Raw genomic sequence first — 21,699 nt, forward strand, 5'->3', positions numbered from 1 at the left:
GGCTTCAGAAAAAAGGAACATTTTGACGACTCTAGATCATTGTATAGCACATTCTGCTGAGATACTTAAGTTGACAAATATAGCTGTTAGTAAGAAATAATCTTATCTTATCTTCCTTCACGGAAGCTAATAATAAAGTAAGATAGTAAGAAATAAGAATAACGTATATATCCAGTAAAATATAACTTTAATTAAATAGTTTGGAGCTTTCGAGGTTGAATGTTTCTTTGTCAACAAATTCTAACAGAATGGAAACTTTAGAGATAAAAATTATTTTAACGGACACAGAGTTGTGCGTGCAGTGAGGCGTGTGAGGGCACGAGGTTGGCCATTCAACCATTTGATTGGTGTTCATTGTTGCTGCATGGACATGCATAGTTTTGCCTCCAGCACTTATCTACACTTAAAACAGTTGTCTCCAAGATGGGGTGTAGTCTCATGCCTTTGGAACGGTTCATGGCTCTTGAATTACACAATATATTAAGTGACTCTAACCAGAGGCGGTGGCGAAAGTGTCAAGACTGGTCAATTACTTCGTAGTTGCGCTTGGGATTGAGGTCATGGTGGGTCGACCAGAATGTTCCGCGAGTGTGGACTGGTCAGTCTCAGCAAGGCAAACCGATCTGTCATGTTCTGCAAGGTGGTCTTGAAGACGTCTCGAGGTCTCTCCTATGTAGCAGTTGTCACAATTTTTTCAGGCTATGCAGAATACTACACCACTGTGTAAGAGAGGGGTGACCGGAGCCTTTACGTTGGAAACTAAAGAACATAAGTTTCTACCAGGCAGCTGCATGCATTTTATGTGGTATTCTTGGAGGATTTTTGAGATTTGGCGTGACATGCCCAGATAGTAGGGAATGTAGGCAGTAAGCACATTGTCTTGAGTTTATGGCAGTCTCGGGTGGACTGTGAGCTCTTGCACTTGTAATAAGCACTTGTCCAATATGTGGGTTGGATAGCCACAATTGATCAAGTCTGTCCTCACTCTGGAAATCTCATTGCGCCTAGCTTTGTCTGTGCTGGAGTGGCTCTAAGCCCTGGAGAATAGAGTGTTGGAAGTGCTGTTGAGATGGCTAGGGGCATGGCCAATCTGTAGTTGGTGAACTGTCCACACCACATTGGCTTACAGTATACTGAGGTTTCTAGATGCAGGCCCACATGTTTTACCAGGACATCCAAGAATAGGAGAGATCCAACAGGCCATAAATTGCACCAAGAGGCATTCTAGAGAATGACCCAAACTACTGAACAGAACAGAGCATCTTTGCCTTTGAAGATTGCTTATACCAGCAGGTACATGGCACTGCCATGGGTGCCCCTGTTAGTTCCATTGTGGCCAACATCGGCATGGAAGAACAGATATTCCTGAACCCATCAGTACCTATTACAACATGGTGTAGATACGTCGATGACATCTTCACCGTCATCCCACGTGGCTCTGAAGCAACATTGCTAGTGTATCTCAATTCCTTATCAGTGTTCATCCAGTTCACTCTAGAGTTAGAAGTGATGGATCTCTCCCATTCTTGGATGTCCTGGTAAAATGTATGGCCCCGCATCTAGAAACCTCAGTATACCCTAAGCCAATGTGGTGCGGACAGTTCACCAACTACAGATTGGCCATGCCCCTAGCCATCTCAACAGCACTGCCCGCACTCTATTCTCCAGGGCCACTCCAGCACAGACAAAGCTAGGCACAACGAGATATCCAATCCCAAGCGCAAGCAACTACAAAGTAATTGACCAGTCTTGACACTTTTGCCACCGCGTCTGGTTAGAGTCACTTAATATATTGTGTAATTCAAGAACCATGAACTGTTCCAAAGGCATGAGACTATACCCCCAACTTGGAGACAACTGTTTTAAGTGTAGATAAGTGCTGGAAGCAAAACTATGCATGTCCATGCAGCAACAATGAACACCAATCAAATGGTTGTATGGCCAACCTTGTGCTCTCGCATACCTCACTGCATGCACAACTCTGTGTCCGTTAAAATAATTTTTATCTCTAAAGTTTCCATTCTGTTAGAATTTGTTGACAAAGAGGCACGTTCAGCCCCTGAAAGCTCCAAACTATTTAATTAAAGTTATATTTCACTGGATATATATATATACACGTTATTATTATTTCTTATGTATAATTGATTCCAGTACAACTTCACTCTTATATGGCTGTTGTTTTTGAAACTAGTGGTACTGATATTGTATATATCAATACCACTAGTTTTATGCAGCCACTGGATCAAAGCATTATTTATAACCACAAGAGAGTATATAGAGCCTTCCTGATAAGGTTCTTGATCCTCAACTTGGAAGGAGGGAAGGAACAATTTGTAGCCAAATTGGAATGCCTTGGGTGCTATCTATAATCTAGTTATTGCTTGGGACAGTATTGCATCAAGTGTAATATCAGTTTCTTCAGAAAGAGTGGCTTTGGAGAGATTATCATCGAAAAACATGGCCTGGGACATGAATGCGAATATTGAGGAATGGGAGAATTTGAAGGAGCATATGGATTTTATTTGCGAATCTGAAGTGTTTGTCAGGTACATGAAGTTTCTACCACAACAATGCAACACCAGAAGAGCTGCTGAGCACCAAGCAAAACATGATGTTTTTGTTACCAACACACACACACACACACACACACACACACACACACACACACACACACACACACACACACACACACACACACACACACTCAGCCATCTAAAAAAGATGCCCAAAATGCATTGAGCATAATAGAGAATTTGTTGGCTTTCAGTAATGTTGATAAAGAAACAACTATTGCATTTGATATTGTCTGTGCTGTAGTTAAAAATGCATAAAGGACAAAAACTGTGCAAAGAACATTGATTCTTTCTTTAAATTAGATTAATTTATCAAAAAAGTTAATGGTTTGTATGTCTCCTTTTATATTAAAATTAATTCTTTTTATTGTGATACTAAAATATTGTATATATCAAAATATATACTGTGTACACGATATTTTTATTTCACTTAATTGCTTTTTATTATTATTATTATTAGCATATGGTGCAAGGAAGCCTGAGGCTTATGCTGCACCAGCCAAAAAAAACAAAAACAATTCTGAATTACCCTGAGAGAGAGAGAGAGAGAGAGAGAGAGAGAGAGAGAGAGAGAGAGAGAATCAGAAGTAGAAGGGAATCACTAAGAAAGAGAAGAACAATATCCAGCTCAGGCTCCTGGGTGTGCCAAGCTTCTCTCTTAGTTTATCTTACAAATGAAATAGAATTTTTAAAAAGTGTGGTATTTCTATTGCTGTATTGTGTTAGACAAGACTTTTGTTTTTATTATTTTATTTTATTAATTTAAATTCATTTTTTAGATTTAGTTTTGATATTATTTATTATTATCCTTAGATATATAGTATGTGTCAAAAAAAAAAAAAAAGGTAAAATTTCTACACTTTTGGGACCTCATTATTACAAAATGTGAAAATTTAGGTCCCTTGAACTTTGCATTAACAAGATTCGACTGTAAATGATACCATAATTACACATTTAGTATATTTCTACAACACATATGCAGAGTAGTCATTTCTGTGACCAACTTCTCTGACATTTGTGACCTATATAACTAACCTTGATGGGATTCTGTGATCACAGAATGCCATCAGTTGCTGTTTCTTGCATCATTTGATGCAAGAAAGCAAGCTTATGCAGCATCAGCCAAAAAATAAAAAAATAAAAATAAATAAATAAAAAATAATCACTTCCACTTCACCTCTCTGTTCGTTCGAAATACCTGTCCAGCTGAGCCTTAAACTTATTTAGGCTATCAACTTCCACGACAAGGGATGGAAGTCTATTCCACCAACCAACCACCTGCTGGCTAAAGGCAAATTTCCGCACGTCTATCCTACATCTGTCTTTCCTCAATTTCAATTTATGCCCTCTCAGGTGATTATTCTGAGCAAGAGGAAGAATACCATCAGCATTGAGCATGCTCAAACCATTCAAGGCTTTATACACCTCTATCAGATCACCTCGCTGGTGCCTAGTCTCCAGACACTGTAATTTGCAAAACTTCACCCTTTCTTCGTAAGAGCACCCCTTTGTTCCATTCACTAATCTTGTTGCCCTTCTCTGTACTCGTTCCAGCAGCTCTACATCCTTCTTGAAATGAGGCCTCCAGACCTGTATACAGTACTCTAGGTGTGGCCTGACCATTGCCTTATACAAGGAAATAATCACCTCCTTATCCTTGCTAGAAAAATTCCTATATATCATTGACAATACACCATGAGCTACTGTTGCAGCCCATCTGCACTGCTCAGAGAACTTCTTATCTGCCTGCACAACCACCCCCAAGTCCCTTTCATTCTCTACCACTGTCAGTGTAGTACCACAGAGTTGATAGGTTGCTCTGGGGTTGCTGTTTCCCATGTGTAGTACTTTACATTTGTCAATGTTAAACTTCATTTGCCACCTCTCAGCCCATCTGCTCAACCTTTCCAGATCCTGTTGCAGCAGCATAGTGTCAGTAGTGTCCTTGACAACCCTGCCAACCTTTGTATCGTCTGCAAACTTGGACATTAAGCTTGATATACCATCATCAATATCATTTATAAATACAGAAAACAATAATGGACCCAACACTGAGCCCTGAGGGACTCCACTAATAACATTAGTCCACGATGAGCAGTGTCCATTGATTACCACTCTCTGTCTTCTCCCCCTCAACCACCCCTTTATCCATAGCAGCAATTTGCCTCAAATGTCACAATGCTCCAATTTGTGTAGCAGTCTTCCATGTGCAACAGTATCAAAAGCCTTGCATTACTTCCAAGTATATAATATCAAAGTTATTCCCCGAACCAGTGGTTTTTTGACTGCATCATAGTATCCAATCAAATTGGTCAGGCAAGACTTCCCCTTAACAAAACCATGCTGTGTCCGAGCTATAACTGAAGTCTTGTCTAGATGATCCTGCAGTGCTTCTTTAACCAGTGCCTCCATTAATGTTCCTGGAACAGAAGTTAAACTCACAGGTCTATAATTACTTATGTCAGCCTTTGATCCTCCTTTGTGAATTGGGGTCACATTTGCACAACTCCAGTCCATGGGGGTACCTCCCCTGAGTCCAAGGAAGCTCTCATAATTATGGCTAAGGGTTTGCTTACTTCCTTTGCTGTCTCCTTTAATATAACTGGATAGATCCCATCCACCCCAGGTGCCTTTCTTGTGTTTATCTTCAACAATTTCTCCTCCACTTTACTCTCAGTTATTACAAGATTCTTTAGCTTACTGCCAGAGTTGAATACACCTCTGGCATTCTCCTCGCCGAATAACTCCTCGTGTGTGAATGTCGATGCAAAATATTCATTTAGTTTGTTAGCTACCTGAGCAGGATCATCAACAGTTGACCCATCAATATCAAGTTGACCAATCTGATTCATCCCCTTCCTTCTAGAGTTTACATAAGTAAAGAACTCTTTGCTGTTTTTCTCTGCATCCCTAGCCAAAGATTTCTTGTAATCTGCCTTTGCCTGCCTAACCTCCTTTGTAACTTGGTTACAGATCAATTTGTATCTATCATAGGCTTCTGTGTCACGTGTTAATTTGTATGTATCCCATGCATTTACTTCTCTGCCATATGTCTCATTAGTTCATCTGACATCCATTTAGTGCCTAAACCTTGAACAATATTTCTTAGTTGGTATGTAAAGCCTAGTAGCTTCCAAGATAAGTTCTTTGAATGCTTCCCATTTTGAATTTGCTGTTGGTAACATCATCAGTTGGTCCCACTGTATAGAATTTAAATACTGTCTCAGTCCATCGTAGTCGCCTTTACGAAAGCAATAACCCTTCCCTTTACCCCTAATGGTAGTTACCTCTTTGAGTAAATCCCACTTCAGCACACTGTGATCACTGCCACCTAGTGGTTCATTTATCTGCAGATTCTTAATGCATGAAGAATCACTACTGATAATGAAATCAAGAGTATTACTCCCTCTAGTTGCCTCCCGAACGTGCTGATGTAGAAAACAATCATCCAATAAATCCACAAAAGCCTTGCTAGTGTGTGAGTGACCAGCCCCCAAATTCCAGTCAATATCTGGGAAATTAAAATCCCCCATTATAAGACTCTCTGATTTACTGACCCACTCTATTTCCCTGTACAGTTTCTTATTATACTCATCAGAGTCATTAGGCCTATAGCACACTCCTACTCTCAATTTTGATCTCCCAATGCTTATGTCACACCAAACTGAATCGACACTGCACTGTCCAGCAATGTCAACTGGCCTCACTTCCTTGGATTTTATGTATTTCTTAACTAATAGCATAACCCCTCCTCCCTTCCTATCCTGTCTATCCTTTCTGTAGACATTGTACTCCCCAAATTCCAGTTCTGCATTTCTTATATCTGTGTGACACCACGTCTCTGAAATCCCAACAATATCTGCCTTTGATGTTTTCAGCAATACCTCAAATTCATCAAATTTATTTACTAAACTCCTAGCATTGGTGTACACGCAAGTATACATGTACCTGTTCTTTTTCTTAGATACCCTAACACAACCCATGTGTTTACTTATACCCCAATGATTCCCAGCAGTCTCTGAAATATCCTGCAACTTATTTTCCAGGCTGCTGCTCATTCCAATAGAAGCAGTGCAAGAATCACTTTCACCTCTGCCAGTGGCTGTTAATCTATTAGTCATTGTATCCCCCCAATCTAGCAGTTTTCCGACCCACCTAACACTGCCTCGATAGCATCAGCAAAATTCTTGCACCCTTTCTATTTAAGTGTATCCCATCCCTGTAGAAGCAGTCTCTTCTGTTAACAAGTACAGATCAGGCTGAAAAAAATTCTACCCCTTGAGCCTTGCACAATCTTTCCAGGGCCAAATTGATCGACAGGGCTGTCATCATATACTCCCTCCTATCGTGTCTGGGCAGAATTGCAGACATTTTCAAATTCAACCCTAATTCATGGCTCTTTTTACTATCAGATGTACACTAGCATATTATTAGTTATATTCTTTGATTTGATGTAGCACTGTCATTGCCAATAATGCCCTGCATATTTTTGTGGGTCTCTTATTCATTTACTAAATAGAACATGGGATTTTATTTTTTAGGGAGTATTTCATGGAATAGACAACTTTATTAATGAAGCTAGCTATATGAGTATGATTGGTACTACTCCCGGATGGGGTGGGAAAACATTTATTATTCAGGTAAGAACTTTTCTAAAAAAGGCTGAAATAAGTAAATGGTCTTAAACAGTTGAATCTCATTAATACAACCACAGTTTATAAATTCTCATTTGTATGAAGTACATATTTCTCATTTATTCTCAAAAATATATACTTCATACAAAATTTTCATTTGTATGAAATACGTATTTTTCTTCTGTGAAAGATTTTATGATAAACAAATATTACATATTGGTTTGTTACAAAATGCGGGTAACATGTATTTACAAAGTCTGTTTTTACCCTGTGAGAAATAAATAACTTCATTTTGTATGGTTTAATACAAAGCTCAGTACAGTTGTCCTATTATTGCCCCACCACTTAAACTTAAACCACACAGTTCTGCATTTTCTGACTTGTTAATTTATTTTTAGATAAACAAAGCTAGCTTTTGGTAGCTACAACATAAATACACTTTGAAAAATATCCATTGTAGGTCAGTTGTAATTGTGTCATCTTTTGTTATGATCTATATTTTGTGCAATTTTTTAAAGGAATCTTTTTATCCTTTGGATATCTTATATATATATATATATATATATATATATATATATATATATATATATATATATATATCTGATAATTAAAATAAATATGATATTTAAATAAAATCATCAGCCAGTAGTACGGCAATAATACAGAGCGAAATGAAACGCAAAATAATATAAATAAACAAACAGGGAAGGGAAAGTAGAGATAATAGGACAAAAGGGTAGTCGATAATCCCCTATATAATTTAGTCAATTAAGTCCTTAAACCCAATTAATAAACAATGATATAAATTTAAATAATGCCAATTATAAATAATTTAGCGGTACCGCCCTTGAAGGTACCAGTTCCAAAAGACGTGAAATATCACCAAAAAAGGGTTAAAGAAACTACCAAAAAACTAAAATATCAAAATAATAGACTGACCATCATGCCCCATATCGACAGAGGACCACGAGGCCAATAATGGTCATGGAATCGCTGCATTTCAATCGTCATACAAATCATCGCAAAGGCAGAAATATCGAAGAACCAAACCACCCCTCCATTCTCCGATAGATCAACCAATGCAGAGGATTTGCATGGCGGTGGTCCTCTTGATCAGAGCCACACCACTGACATAATGCAAGCTTAACCAGCTTATATAATAGAAAGGAAAAGAATAGATGGCGGCACAGGTGCTGCTTATTTAGCATATCAACCCACTACTACCACTAATTTATATTATGTGAGGTAAAAGTTAGGTAAAAGTAATAAAAATAAATAAATATGGCTATGTAGCTATCATTAGAGGCAGCAAATGCACATCCTCCACATGATGCCTAATTATATCTGATAATTAAAATAAATATGATATTTAAATAAAATCATCAGCCAGTAGTACGGCAATAATACAGAGCGAAATGAAACGCAAAATAATATAAATAAACAAACAGGGAAGGGAAAGTAGAGATAATAGGACAAAAGGGTAGTCGATAATCCCCTATATAATTTAGTCAATTAAGTCCTTAAACCCAATTAATAAACAATGATATAAATTTAAATAATGCCAATTATAAATAATTTAGCGGTACCGCCCTTGAAGGTACCAGTTCCAAAAGACGTGAAATATCACCAAAAAAGGGTTAAAGAAACTACCAAAAAACTAAAATATCAAAATAATAGACTGACCATCATGCCCCATATCGACAGAGGACCACGAGGCCAATAATGGTCATGGAATCGCTGCATTTCAATCGTCATACAAATCATCGCAAAGGCAGAAATATCGAAGAACCAAACCACCCCTCCATTCTCCGATAGGACCACCGCCATGCAAATCCTCTGCATTGGTTGATCTATCGGAGAATGGAGGGGTGGTTTGGTTCTTCGATATTTCTGCCTTTGCGATGATTTGTATGACGATTGAAATGCAGCGATTCCATGACCATTATTGGCCTCGTGGTCCTCTGTCGATATGGGGCATGATGGTCAGTCTATTATTTTGATATTTTAGTTTTTTGGTAGTTTCTTTAACCCTTTTTTGGTGATATTTCACGTCTTTTGGAACTGGTACCTTCAAGGGCGGTACCGCTAAATTATTTATAATTGGCATTATTTAAATTTATATCATTGTTTATTAATTGGGTTTAAGGACTTAATTGACTAAATTATATAGGGGATTATCGACTACCCTTTTGTCCTATTATCTCTACTTTCCCTTCCCTGTTTGTTTATTTATATTATTTTGCGTTTCATTTCGCTCTGTATTATTGCCGTACTACTGGCTGATGATTTTATTTAAATATCATATTTATTTTAATTATCAGATATAATTAGGCATCATGTGGAGGATGTGCATTTGCTGCCTCTAATGATAGCTACATAGCCATATTTATTTATTTTTATTACTTTTACCTAACTTTTACCTCACATAATATATATATATATATATATATATATATCTTATCTTATATATAAGATAAGAATGCCATCAGTAAAATCATTTGAATGCCATCAGTAAAATCATTTGAATGCCATCAGTAAAATCATTTGAATGCCATCAGTAAAATCATTTACTGATGGCAGTAAATGATTTTATATGTGTATATGTCTTAACAGTCCACTACTGTTTAATGGCCTAAATTTAAGAACCAGTCAATTTCCAGTGACATCATTAGTTTTATTGGACAGAGGTGGTAGATGACTTTCATCAACCGGTGAAATACCACCACTTTGCTTATTGGAGGCTTGAAGTGGTGAAACCCATGTTTAGTCTCTAGAGCAAAGTTTCCGGCATCCCCCTTCCCCCATACTTCTCCTTCAACCCATGCACGGTACTAAGTACTATAGGTTTTGATACCTTTCGTGTTTGGGGTTTTCATAAAAAAAAAAAAAAAACTGAAGATCAATTTATTCACAAAGATGTATTTCAGCAAGTTTTAAGTGCTTATGGGAAGAGCCTATTTGGATATTTGAATAGTTATATCTGGATATTTAGATGAGTTTAAGGAATGAAAATTCATAATATAAAGCAAATTTGGTATATATTTCTGTTACTGAAAACTTTGTTGATGATGTAGTGTTTTTTGGAATACCTAACATGATTAATAAGATTCTATATGAATTTGATCCTCTATCAACTTGATTTGTGTGATCCTCTGTTAGCTTGATTTGTATGATCCTCTATTACCTTGATTTGTATGATTCTTAATGAACTTGGTTTTTATGATATTGTGTGAACTTGGTTTGATTTTATATGGTTCTCCATGAACTTTATTCTGATTCTGCATGCATGTAAAATTCAGGAAAATCAAAATAGATTTATTACAAACCAGCAAATAAAGGCAATTATTTAATTTCCAAAATTATGGCCCAGTAACACGCAAAAACTTTAATATTAGAGCAATTTTTTGTTATTTTTGTTATATTCCTTGTTGTAACATAATTTGAAAAAAAAAAAAAAAAAAGAAAAGAAAAAAGAATTGTTTACTACAATTTTTAAGAGTAAATATCCCCTGTGGATAATAAACACAGGTTTTAAATTAGCTAAGAACTGAAAAAACACTGTAATTATGAACATTAACCACTGGATACAGTTACCATATATTGATCATGTCTGAAACCATTGCAAAATGTCTTTAAAAGTGACTGGAGTGAGTCCAAGTATTGTGTATGCGGTGGCATTGTCGAGGCCACATTATGTCAAGGATCTGGGTATATTCTTACTATGTGTACACCCTATCCAAAAATTTCAGTACTTCATACAGCATGCCTCCCCCCCCCCACTTTTTCTTTCTATTTAATACACCATGAATTATCAAACTAATAGAGTAAGCTTATCTGCGAAAATAACTAATAGAGTAAGCTTATCTGCGAAAATAACTAATAGAGTAAGCTTATCTGCGAATCCTAATTCATTTCACAAATATACGTGGTCTCAATTCTAATCTCAGTGATGTCCATTTCTACTTGCAGTCTGCCAAATCCCATGTACTTTTTCTGACAGATCCTCAGTTATCAGTTGATTCAACCACTGCTCATCTCATTGCCCAAATTATTCGCTGTATGATTCCTTTCACCTCACAAGTGGTACTTGTACATATGTCTGTTCCGATATTCCCTGTCAGAGACTTGGAAATTTGGAATCTCTTCTTTTCGATCTTCTCTGTCTTAAAATCTCTCTGCCTCATTTTGTCAAATGTATCTGTTGTCTCTACGGTTCTCCCAATTCCACTAATCACTTGGAACTCTTTGACTTCCTCTCTTTGGAACTCTTTGACTTTCTCCAATCCAACTTTCCTACCAGTGAGGTAATTTTTCTTGGTGATTTTAATGTTCACAACTTCAGCTGGCTTCCGTTTTCTAGTAACACCGCCCAGCTGGTCTAGATGCTGAGGCTTTTGCAATTACTAATGACCTTGCACAGATTGTTCATTTACCTACAAGAATACTGGACAGTCCTAACCATGCAGCCAACATGCTTGATCTTTTTCTCACAAACAACCCTTCTAAGTACACAGTCGAAGTGAGTGGTCCTTTTGGCACCTCAGATCACAACTTGGTGATTGTCTCTTCTCCATTGGAGCCTTTATTTCATGGCTATTCCCAATCTAGTGTTGTTTGGCATTACAAGAATGCAAAATGGGATGACCTGCAAGATTTCTTTTCTTCTTTTCCTTGGTCGGATTGCTGTTTAAAAACTTCTGATGTCAACGTTTGCTCAGATCGTGTCAGTGAAATTATTCTTGTAGGAATGGAATCCTTTATTCCACACTCCACTTTAAAATCTCATCCTTTATCTAAATCTTGGTTTTCCAATAAATGTGCTAAGGCTGTTCAAGAGAAGAACGTTACATATTGTAATTGGCTTGTTTCCAAATCTTCACTTTCATTTTCTGCCTACACCAAAGCTCGCAACAATTGTAAAATGGTTATTAATCAATTAATCAATTCAAACTAGATTTTGAACAGGCTAAGAGTAGAAAACTTGCTTCTTGCCCTAATGGTAGTTGAGCATTCTGGTCTATTGCTAAAGCTATTGGCCGCAATGTTTGCTCATCTGTGCTCCCACCTCTGTCAGAACCAGTTGGTTCTGTTGTCACTTCAGCCAAGGATAAAGCTGACCTGCTAGCATCCCATTTTTCTTCCAACGCTTGTATTAATGATTTTGGTAAAATACCTCCCACCATTCCCAACACGCTCCATTCAAATGCCTCCTGTGGTAAAATACCTCCCACCATTCCCAACACGCTCCATTCAAATGCCTCCTGTGGTCTTCCATTAAATGAGGGAGGAGAGATTGGCTCTACAGAGTTTTGTACCATCAGAAGAGATATTATGTGTAATTGAAGGAAACTTTGGGCACTGCCTCAACCATGATGCATACATAGTGTTATAAGTACTCTCCTAGCAAGCTATAGCTCTTTTACTGCATATCTGATGTTCATTTGAATTATATAAACACTGAATCAAATTTTAGTTTTTATATAAACACGGAATCAAATTTGAAAATTTTGTCTTCAGGTAAGGGGCTCCAACACGTCTTGATTTGGTAATAGAGTTGCTTGCCATTTTGGAAGAGAATGAAGAATGGCTCAAAAACATCTAGTGGATTCACTTTTTTTGGGGGGGGGTGAACATACAAATTTAATATTATTGTTAGCATTAATTAGGACAAATGATGCAAAATATATCCAGGGGCTCACATCAGGTGAGTAAGGGCTTGGCACACCCAGGGTCCTGAGCTGGATATCATTATTCTTCTCTTTCTTGGTGATTCATTTCTACTTCTGACTCTTGTTCTCTCTCTCTCTCTCTTACTCCATCGAACTTACCTTCCCCAAGGCCGGAGTGACGGCAGAGGCAGACAGTGGCTCCATCTGGTGTCACTCGCAAGAACTAAAACACTGGTCATAAGCTGAAGCTAAACAAGTCCACCTCCATAGATGGATGGTGTTACAGAAATATTATTCATACTGCATCGAGTGTGGCGCAGGATAAAGTCACTTGCATTCAGGCCTTAGGCAGAGGGGTCGGTTTGAAAAGTTGGAGACTGTCTCCCGAGCAAGACAGCGGAGCAAGTGGCGCTGTCTCCCTTAAGGCTACCACAAGAGAAGGGCAAGACCATCCAGCCCCACCAACTAGAAGTGCTTCCTGCGGAACTGCACTAGTGACCACCCAGGAAGGAACAAAACGCCAATGCATGAAGTGGAGCACTGATATGAATACGTATATCATGCGAGCATACTATGAAATAACTAGGCTAGAGACTGATATGACAATGTACAGGTCGCGACTACATACCAAGTGGTTGGAATGATACCCAGATATTTAGGTCACCGAACAGCGATTATCAGACCAAAGAAGGGCCATTGTCACGAAGAACCTAATAGCTCCTGCCATCTTGGAAAAAATCAAGCATGATGTCAGCGATCAGCTACAAAGCACAAAGAATATGGTCAATATGGAATCAGAGGAGAAACAGCATATCGTGGAACAAGAGGAGGAGCAGCAAGAAGAAATACAACCCAGAGTAGCTGAAGTGGAAAGAGATGAAGTCATGATATCTAGAATAGAAGACCAGTGGAAGAAGGCCCTAACAGAATTTGAAGGAATGGACCCTACAAGAACCCACGTGATACCTAAGCAGAGGCAAAATAAAATCCTGTGGAGAGTAACAGACCACCTCAATCGGCAAATTATGCCGCATTACCTTGACAACAATGGTACAATGCTGGAGGCTGTCCACACAGCTGTATACTGTGCTGCCATAGCAGCTACCAGGATTAATGGAAAAGAAACGAGAGACCAGCAGCAGAAGAACCAAAAACAGAAGGAACTGCCAGCTTGGGAAAGAAGACTTCAGCAGAAGATAGAAGAATTAAGAGTCAAGATAGGTCAGTTGACCCAGTACTAACAGAGTAATAGGAGTATGAAATTGATTGGAAAGGTGAAGAGCATCCTCAAGAGAGACAGTGTCCACAGCAAACATGAGACCAGAAATCAGGGCACCTCCATAGCCGGGTGGGCAGGAGCAGCAGTGCATAGCACACGCTTCTTGATTAGACCGGGGTTCGAGCCTGTGACTACCAAATACAGAGGATGCGGAAAGGTCAGGGAATGACTACCGCATATCTCTGGAGCAATATGGCCTTTGTTGTTAATCTCCTAAAAACCAAATAACAAACAAACAACAAACCAGAAATCAGAGAATAGGAGAATACTTGGACACACTAATGCAGAACCTCCTCACACTCAGCAAGAGACAATACCGATACAAAGAGAGCTCCCAGAGGAAAATAAACAACCGAATCTTTGATGAGGACCAAAGAGCCTTCTACAAGAAACTGGGTAAAGATGAGAAAGCAGGAAACGGACCATCCAAGAAGACGACCATCAAGGAGTTCTGGTAAAATATCTCGAGCAGTGAAGTAAGACATAACAACAGAGCCACCTGGATAGAAGTAGAACGGAAAAAAACCAAGGACATACAAGAGATGAGAGAGTGGGAGATTCAAGAAGGAGAAGTAAAGCAATTGATCAGGAACACCCACAACTGGCAAACCCCAGGAATTGATAACACCCACAACTACTGGTTCAAGAAGCTCACCTGCACACACAAGCTAGATGCTTGTGTGTGCTAGCAGAGCTGTTCACTCAAATGATAAGGTATCCTGAGACAATCCCGAAGTTTCTCACTGAAGGAGTCACATATTGGAAGCCTAAAGACGAAGATACAAGAAACCCGGCGAAATACAGGCCAATCACCTGCTTCCCAATGATGTACAAAATCCTGACTAGCTGCATAACCAAGAAGATATCAGACTACTTAGAGAGTCAGAACATAATGGCTGAAGGGCAGAAAGGATGGAAGTGGAAGAGCAAAGGATGCAAGGAGCAATTAACGATAGATGCCGCAGTTATGGAGCAAGCCTACAAGAAGCACTCCAACCTATACACAGCCTACATTGATTACCACAATGCCTTTGACTCCGTACCTCATAGCTGGCTGATAGAGACCCTGAAGATCTACAAGGTCAATCTCATAGTGACAAACTTCTTAGGAGCAACAATGGAGAAATGGAGCACCACAATTAAGGAGAGAACATCACAACCAGGCCAATCCCCATTAGAAGAGGAATCTTTCAGGGAGATGCTCTGAGCCCACTGTGGTTCTGTCTAGCACTCAACCTGCTATTCACTATGCTTAACAGCAGCAAGTATAGATATAACCTCAAAGGAGGAAGAAAGAACCTGTACACCCTCACACACCTGATGTACATGGATGACATCAAGCTCTACACTGCAACTGAGAAGCAACTCCGGCAACTACTCTGGATCACCGAAGAATTCAGCAAGGACATCAGGATGGAATTTGTTCTAGACAAATGCAAGACCCACACACTGCACCAGGGAAAATTAGTTGGCCGAAACTACCAGCTACTGACTGGTAAAGAGATCGAAGCTATGACAGAAGGAGAGACCTACAAATACCTAGGGATGATGCAGGCTCAGCAGTTAGAGCACAAGGAAATCAAGAAGTGCCTGACCGAAAAATATCATCAGAGACTCAGAAGCCTGCTGAAAGCAAAATTGAATGGGGGGAACACAGTTAAAGCCATAAACACTTATGCAGCTCCAGTACTAACATACACCTTTGGGGTCATAGATTGGACTAACACCGAGCTAGAAGATATCATGCGAAAGACAAGGACAGTAATGGCCAAGAGTCGCCAACACCACCCAAAGTCAGCAGTGGAGAGACTAACAATAGCTCGGAAAGAGGGTGGAAGGGACCTGATAGACCTACAGAAAACAGCAATATTTAACCTGAAGGATTACTTCAAGAACAACACAGCACCACTCCACCAGGCCATAAAGAAGATAGATAAGTTGTATACCCCACTCAACCGAAGCGAGGAACCCCACCCACCCAGATGGCACGACATGAAGTTAGAAAGATGGGCAAAGAAGACACTCCATGGCAGACACTACAATGACCTCCATCAAGATTGTATCAATAACATTACTTCCAATGCATGGCGGCGCCTCCGTAGCCAGGTGGGAAGGAGCAGCAGTGCGTAGCACACGCTTCTTGATTAGACTGAGGTTCGAGCCTGTCACCACCAAATACGGAAAGGTCAGGGAATGACCACCACATATGTCAGCAATGTGAGCCATGCAAATCCAATGCATGGCTCACAAGCGGGACGCTCTTCCCCTAGACTGAAGGATTCATGCTGGCCATCCAAGACCAGGTAATCAACACCAGAAACTATAGAAAATACATCGCAAAGGAGCCTGGAACGTCAGATGAGACATGTTAACGATGCCACCTGGCCTCAGAAGCAATCCAACACATCACCGCGAGTTGCAAGGTGATCACAAAGACTGAGTACACTCATAGACACAACCAGGTAGCCAGGATAATACATCAGAAGCTAGCGAGGAAATACCAGTTGACCAAAGAAAGCGTACCATACTACAAGTACGAACCCCAGGCAGTACTAGAAACCCGAACGCACAAGCTGTACTGGGACCACGCTATAATAACAAATAAGACTATCCCGCACAATAGACCGGACATAACCCTTGTAGACAAGATGGAAAAGGCTACCTACCTGATTGATATAGCAGTGCCCAACACTAGCAATGTCCAGAAAACCCACAAGGAAAAAATTAGGAAGTACACGAACCTGAGACATTAAGTCAAAGAGATATGGCTTATCCAAGAAGTATTCCAAGAAGTATCAACCGTCCCAATCATCGTGTCAACCACCGGTATGGTGCCAAAGACTCTACATAGCAGCCTACGAGCAATAGGTTTCCCAGAGAACACCTACAAGGAACTCCAGAAAGTCGCGATCCTGAACACCTGTAGGATAGTCAGAGATTTCCTTGACCAATGACCAACAGTAACACTAGACATTACAACCACCCTGTGTACTTGGTAGCAATACCCTTCACGGAGTGGAATCCCCCAATCACGGAGAAATAATATAAGAGCAACAATAATAATAATAATGTACGCACAGTGGCCCAGTGGTTACGACACTGGACTACCAGCGTCCTGATAGTCCTGGACCTGGGTTCGAGTACCGCCTTGGCGGAAGCGAACGCAGCTCCATCACACTGGGAGACCGGTATAATAATATTTATAAATTAGAATAATAATAAATAAATAAACATCATGAAAGTTGTTCAAGGTCGGAGTGGCAGCTAAGGCAGATTGTGGTGCCATCTGGCATCACTCCTGAGAACTACCACTGGACATAAGCCGAAGCTAAACAGGTCCCCCTCCATAGATGGATGATGTCACTGAGAAATATTAATCATACTGCATCGAGTGTGGCGCAAGATAAAGTCACTGATGTTCAGGCCTTAGGCAGAGGGGTTGGTTCGAAAAATCAGAGATGGTCTCCCGAGGAAGACAGTGGAACGTGTGGCGCTGTTCCCCGTATGGCTACCACAAGAGAAGGGCAAGACCATTCAGCCCACCAACTGGAAGTGCTTCCTGCGCAACTGCGCTAGTGACCACTCAGGATGGAAGAAAACGCCAATGCATGAAGTGGAGCATTGAAATGAATATGTACATCATGCAAGCATACTACGAAATAACAAAGCTGGAGACCGATATGACAACTTACCGGTAAAGACAATGTTGATAATGTTGAAACTGTGAGCTAGTAGATCGCGGTTGTCTGATAGATGTCGAGTATCACCGTGTTTCCCTTAAAAATTTAAAATATTCCGTGCCTTCCCTGTGAGTTCATTGCGGTGCATAGTTTGGGAACCCCTGCAATAAAACAAGAATTACAGGTAGCCTTGACAAAAACTAAAAACAATAAATGCCTGCGATTTGATCTTCTAGAAGTTGAAATCATTAAAAAATTGGCTGAAATAGCACCAGACAAACTTATAAATCTGTACAACCACTGCTTGACAGAGAAATTTCTCCAAAATAGGAAAACAGTTGTCCTCAGGCTCATATTAAAGAACCCTGGAAAACTTCCCACTGATCCTAAATCCTATAGACCCATAGTTTTACTCCCATTAATGGGGAAAAATATATGAAAGATTAATCTATAATAGAATATCAGTTTATTATATGTAAGCAGGATGTCACACAAACAATCAGTGTGGTTTCAAGCAGAGTAGCTATCAACTTTCACAACAGTCGGAAGTTTGTTCCAGTGATCAACTAACTGCTGGCTAAAGGCAAATTTCCACACATTTTTTCTATAACTGTTTTGAATTTGAATTTACACCCCCCTCAGGTTCATAACCTGAGCAAGAGGATAGAATCCCATCAGAATTGAGCTTACTCAACCCATTCAAGCCCTTATACACCTCAATAGATCACTGCGCAGGTGCCTAGTCTCCAGACACTGCAATTTGCAAAACTTAAGCCTTTCTTGGTAAGACCACCCCTTCGTTCCCCTCACCAGTCTTGTTGCCATTCTCTGTTCTCGCTCAAGCAACTCTACATCCTTCCTAAAATGAGGCCTCCAAACCTGTATGCAATACTCAAGGTGTGGCCTGACCATTGCCTTATACAAAGGGGTAATCACCTTCTTTTCTCCACTAGTAAAATTCCTGTATATCATTGACAATACCCCATGACCTGCTCTGGTTTGCACTATTCAGAAAATTTCATATCTGACTGCACAATTACTCCTAGGTATTTTTCATTTTCTATCAACCTAAGTGTAGTACCACAAAGTTGGTATGTTTCTCTGGGGTCACTTCTACCCATATGCAATACTTTGCATTTGTCAATGTTAAACTTCAGTTGCCACTTCTCAGCCCATCTGCCCAACTTTTCTAGATTCTGTTGCAGTAGCACACTGCCATTACTGTCATTAACATCACTGCCAACCTTTGTATCATTTTTTTTTTTTTTTTATGTGAACCCCAAACACGAGAGGTATTAGAACCTATAGTACTTAGTACCGTGCTTGGGTTGGAGGTTGAGAAGACGAAATAAGATATTTGTTGACATTGGACTTGAACTTCTGTAGATTGTAATTTTCAGGAAATACGTATGAAGGAAGGTTGTTCCAGAAAACGGTAGTTGAATGAATAAATGAAGAAGATGAAAAGTTGGTTCTGTGGGTTTGAAGTTGGACGGTAAATGGATGTTGGCTGGTGGCGGCACGTGTTCAGACTGTTTTAAAAGAGAGAGCGGGAATTATAGAAGTCAATTCAGAAGAACAGTGCCCATGGAAGTATCTGTAGAAGAGGCATGCAGCAGAAACAGTACGTTTATGAGAAAGCGAGTGGAGATTAGAGATGAATCATTAATTAACCTAACTGCCCTCTTCTGAATGGAATCAAGAAGCCTAAGGGTTCTTGATTCCATTCAGAATCAAGAATTCCATTCAGAACCAGATTGGGGTGGTGCCCTTGGGGGCACCACCCCAGATTGGGAACAATATTCCATGGCAGGGCGGATTTGCGATTTATACAGAGTGAGCAGCTGTTTGGAAGAAAAGTAACGCTGAGAGCGAAAGAGAAAACCAAGTTTTTTAGATGCAGAGGAAGCAATATTTGTAATGTGCTTGTGCCAAGAGAGATTAGAAGTCAGGGTAATTCCCTGACTGGGGATTACCCATGTTTGAATGTTTTAATGAAAACCTATGTTTGGGGTTTTCATTAAAAAAATAATAATAATAATTTGTTGTCCTGGAAAATGTCTTTCCATCTGGAAAGACTAATTTACTAAGGAATTTCATATTTGATTATGTATGTTATAATAAGCTATATATTTATGTGAATCAAAATATAAATATTTAAAAGAGATCTTTGAAGAGCTATATGATATCATCAGGAAAAATTATAAAGTCGAAGACCCTATCTTTGCTATTTTTGAATCAGATATTGCTAATATGATTGAGATTGATTCACTTGATTCAGCTAATCAAAATTTTATAGTTTTTAACAAATTTGTTACTAAAAGGAATCAACTTATTCATTACAGGTAGAAAGAAAAATGCTATTATTTATTTAATGCAGAGCTATTATGCAGTACCTAAAGTTATTCATCTTCGGTGTAATTACTTTGCATTTTTTTTGCTTTTCCTAATAGAAGAAAATTAAATAAGATTAGGAATGAACATGTTTTTGAACTGAGCAGTAAAGAGTTCATAAAGTTATTTACTGAAGCCATTAAAAAATGGCATAATTTCTTTTTCAGGTGCCTCCGTAGCCAGGTGAGCAAGAGCAGCACTGCATAGTACACGCTTCTTGATTAGACTAAGGTTCGAGCCCGTGACCACCAAATACGGAGGATGCGGATAGGTCAGAGAATGACCACTGCATATATCCGGAGCAATATGGCCTTAGTTGCTAATGCTCCTAAAAACCACAAAACAAACAAACAACAAAACATTTCTTTTTCATTGATAAGGTTACTTGGTGAGAAGAAATTGAAATATCGAATAAATTTAGATAACAATAAATGAGCATTTTAAGTAAGTTAGGTACTATATCTAGATCAAAAACTAGTAAAGGTGAAAGAGGACCTCCTGATATAGGTTTTAAGTTAGATGAAAATGGAAATTTAAATTTTAATATCGATAATAAGAAATTGAAGGATTAAAAAAAACCTGAGCATGATGTGGATTCAATCACTAAAAAATGTGTAGATGAGAATTTTACTTATATTACAGAAAGAATGCAGAATGAAAAACTCACTTTTCAGAATGATTTAGTTAATCTTAAAGATGATAATCAAAAATTAAATAGTGAACTAAAGAGCTACAAATCAACTACAAATAAAAACACATAGTATAAAGTTGAGTACTGATTATATCAGAGAAGACAGTGAGACCTTAAAAATTTTAAATGATAACATAAAAATAAATAACCTCTTACAAAAGAAATTGATAATGTGCAATCAAATCTTGAAACTTATATTGAATCAAATAGCAAAAAAAGTACAGACATTAGGTGATGAACAACAAAATAAAAGTAATAACCTTGAGAACAACATAAAAGCTTTAGACAACAAGAAAACTGATAAAGAAACTTTAGATAAGACCCTGAACTTAAAAATGCAGAATGTGTTAACTTTTAAAAATGATATCTATGACAAATAAAAAAAAAATTATAAATGCATATCCTTTTGAGGATCCCAGTGATGCAGCAAATAAGTCCTGTGTTGAATATACTTGTTTCGTTTATACCTATATCAGATGTTTTTAATGCAAGGAATAAAAGAATAAAGTAGCTAACCTTCAAGATGATGATGCTGTTAATAAAGCTCATGTTGATCAAATAAAATTTAGTAAAAAATGCTACATTATCTATTTCCAGCAGGTCTTATAATGCAATGAGGAAATGCATAATATTTGATCTTAAGTCTGATTAAAATGTAATGCCTCTAACTATAGAGGCATTACATTGCTGAGCATTACTTACAAGGTTTTGTCGGCAGTTATTTATAACAGACTGGCAGCATATTCAGAGAAAATTATTGCAGAATATCAGTGTGGTTT

General features: G+C 38.7%; 1 protein-coding gene across 3 annotated transcripts in view; it reads left to right on the forward strand.

Annotated features, from left to right (window-relative positions):
- LOC150088191 (glutamate dehydrogenase, mitochondrial-like) overlaps positions 1–21,699 on the forward strand; it is a 246,195-nt gene that overhangs the window by 82,277 nt on the left and 142,219 nt on the right. For 2 of the 3 annotated variants that reach the window (XM_090369374.1, XM_090369371.1), the window contains exon 5: positions 7,115–7,213. The exons of the other annotated variant lie outside the window; for it this stretch is intronic. In XM_090369374.1, coding sequence (XP_090225500.1) covers positions 7,115–7,213 — 99 coding nt within the window. The remainder of the gene's footprint in view (positions 1–7,114; positions 7,214–21,699) is intronic. 3 annotated transcript variants of the gene reach the window in all.

The sequence above is a fragment of the Mastigoproctus giganteus genome, chromosome 3 (assembly GCF_048544385.1).
Source record: "Mastigoproctus giganteus isolate SK-2022 chromosome 3, ASM4854438v1, whole genome shotgun sequence".
NCBI lineage: Eukaryota > Metazoa > Arthropoda > Arachnida > Uropygi > Thelyphonidae > Mastigoproctus > Mastigoproctus giganteus.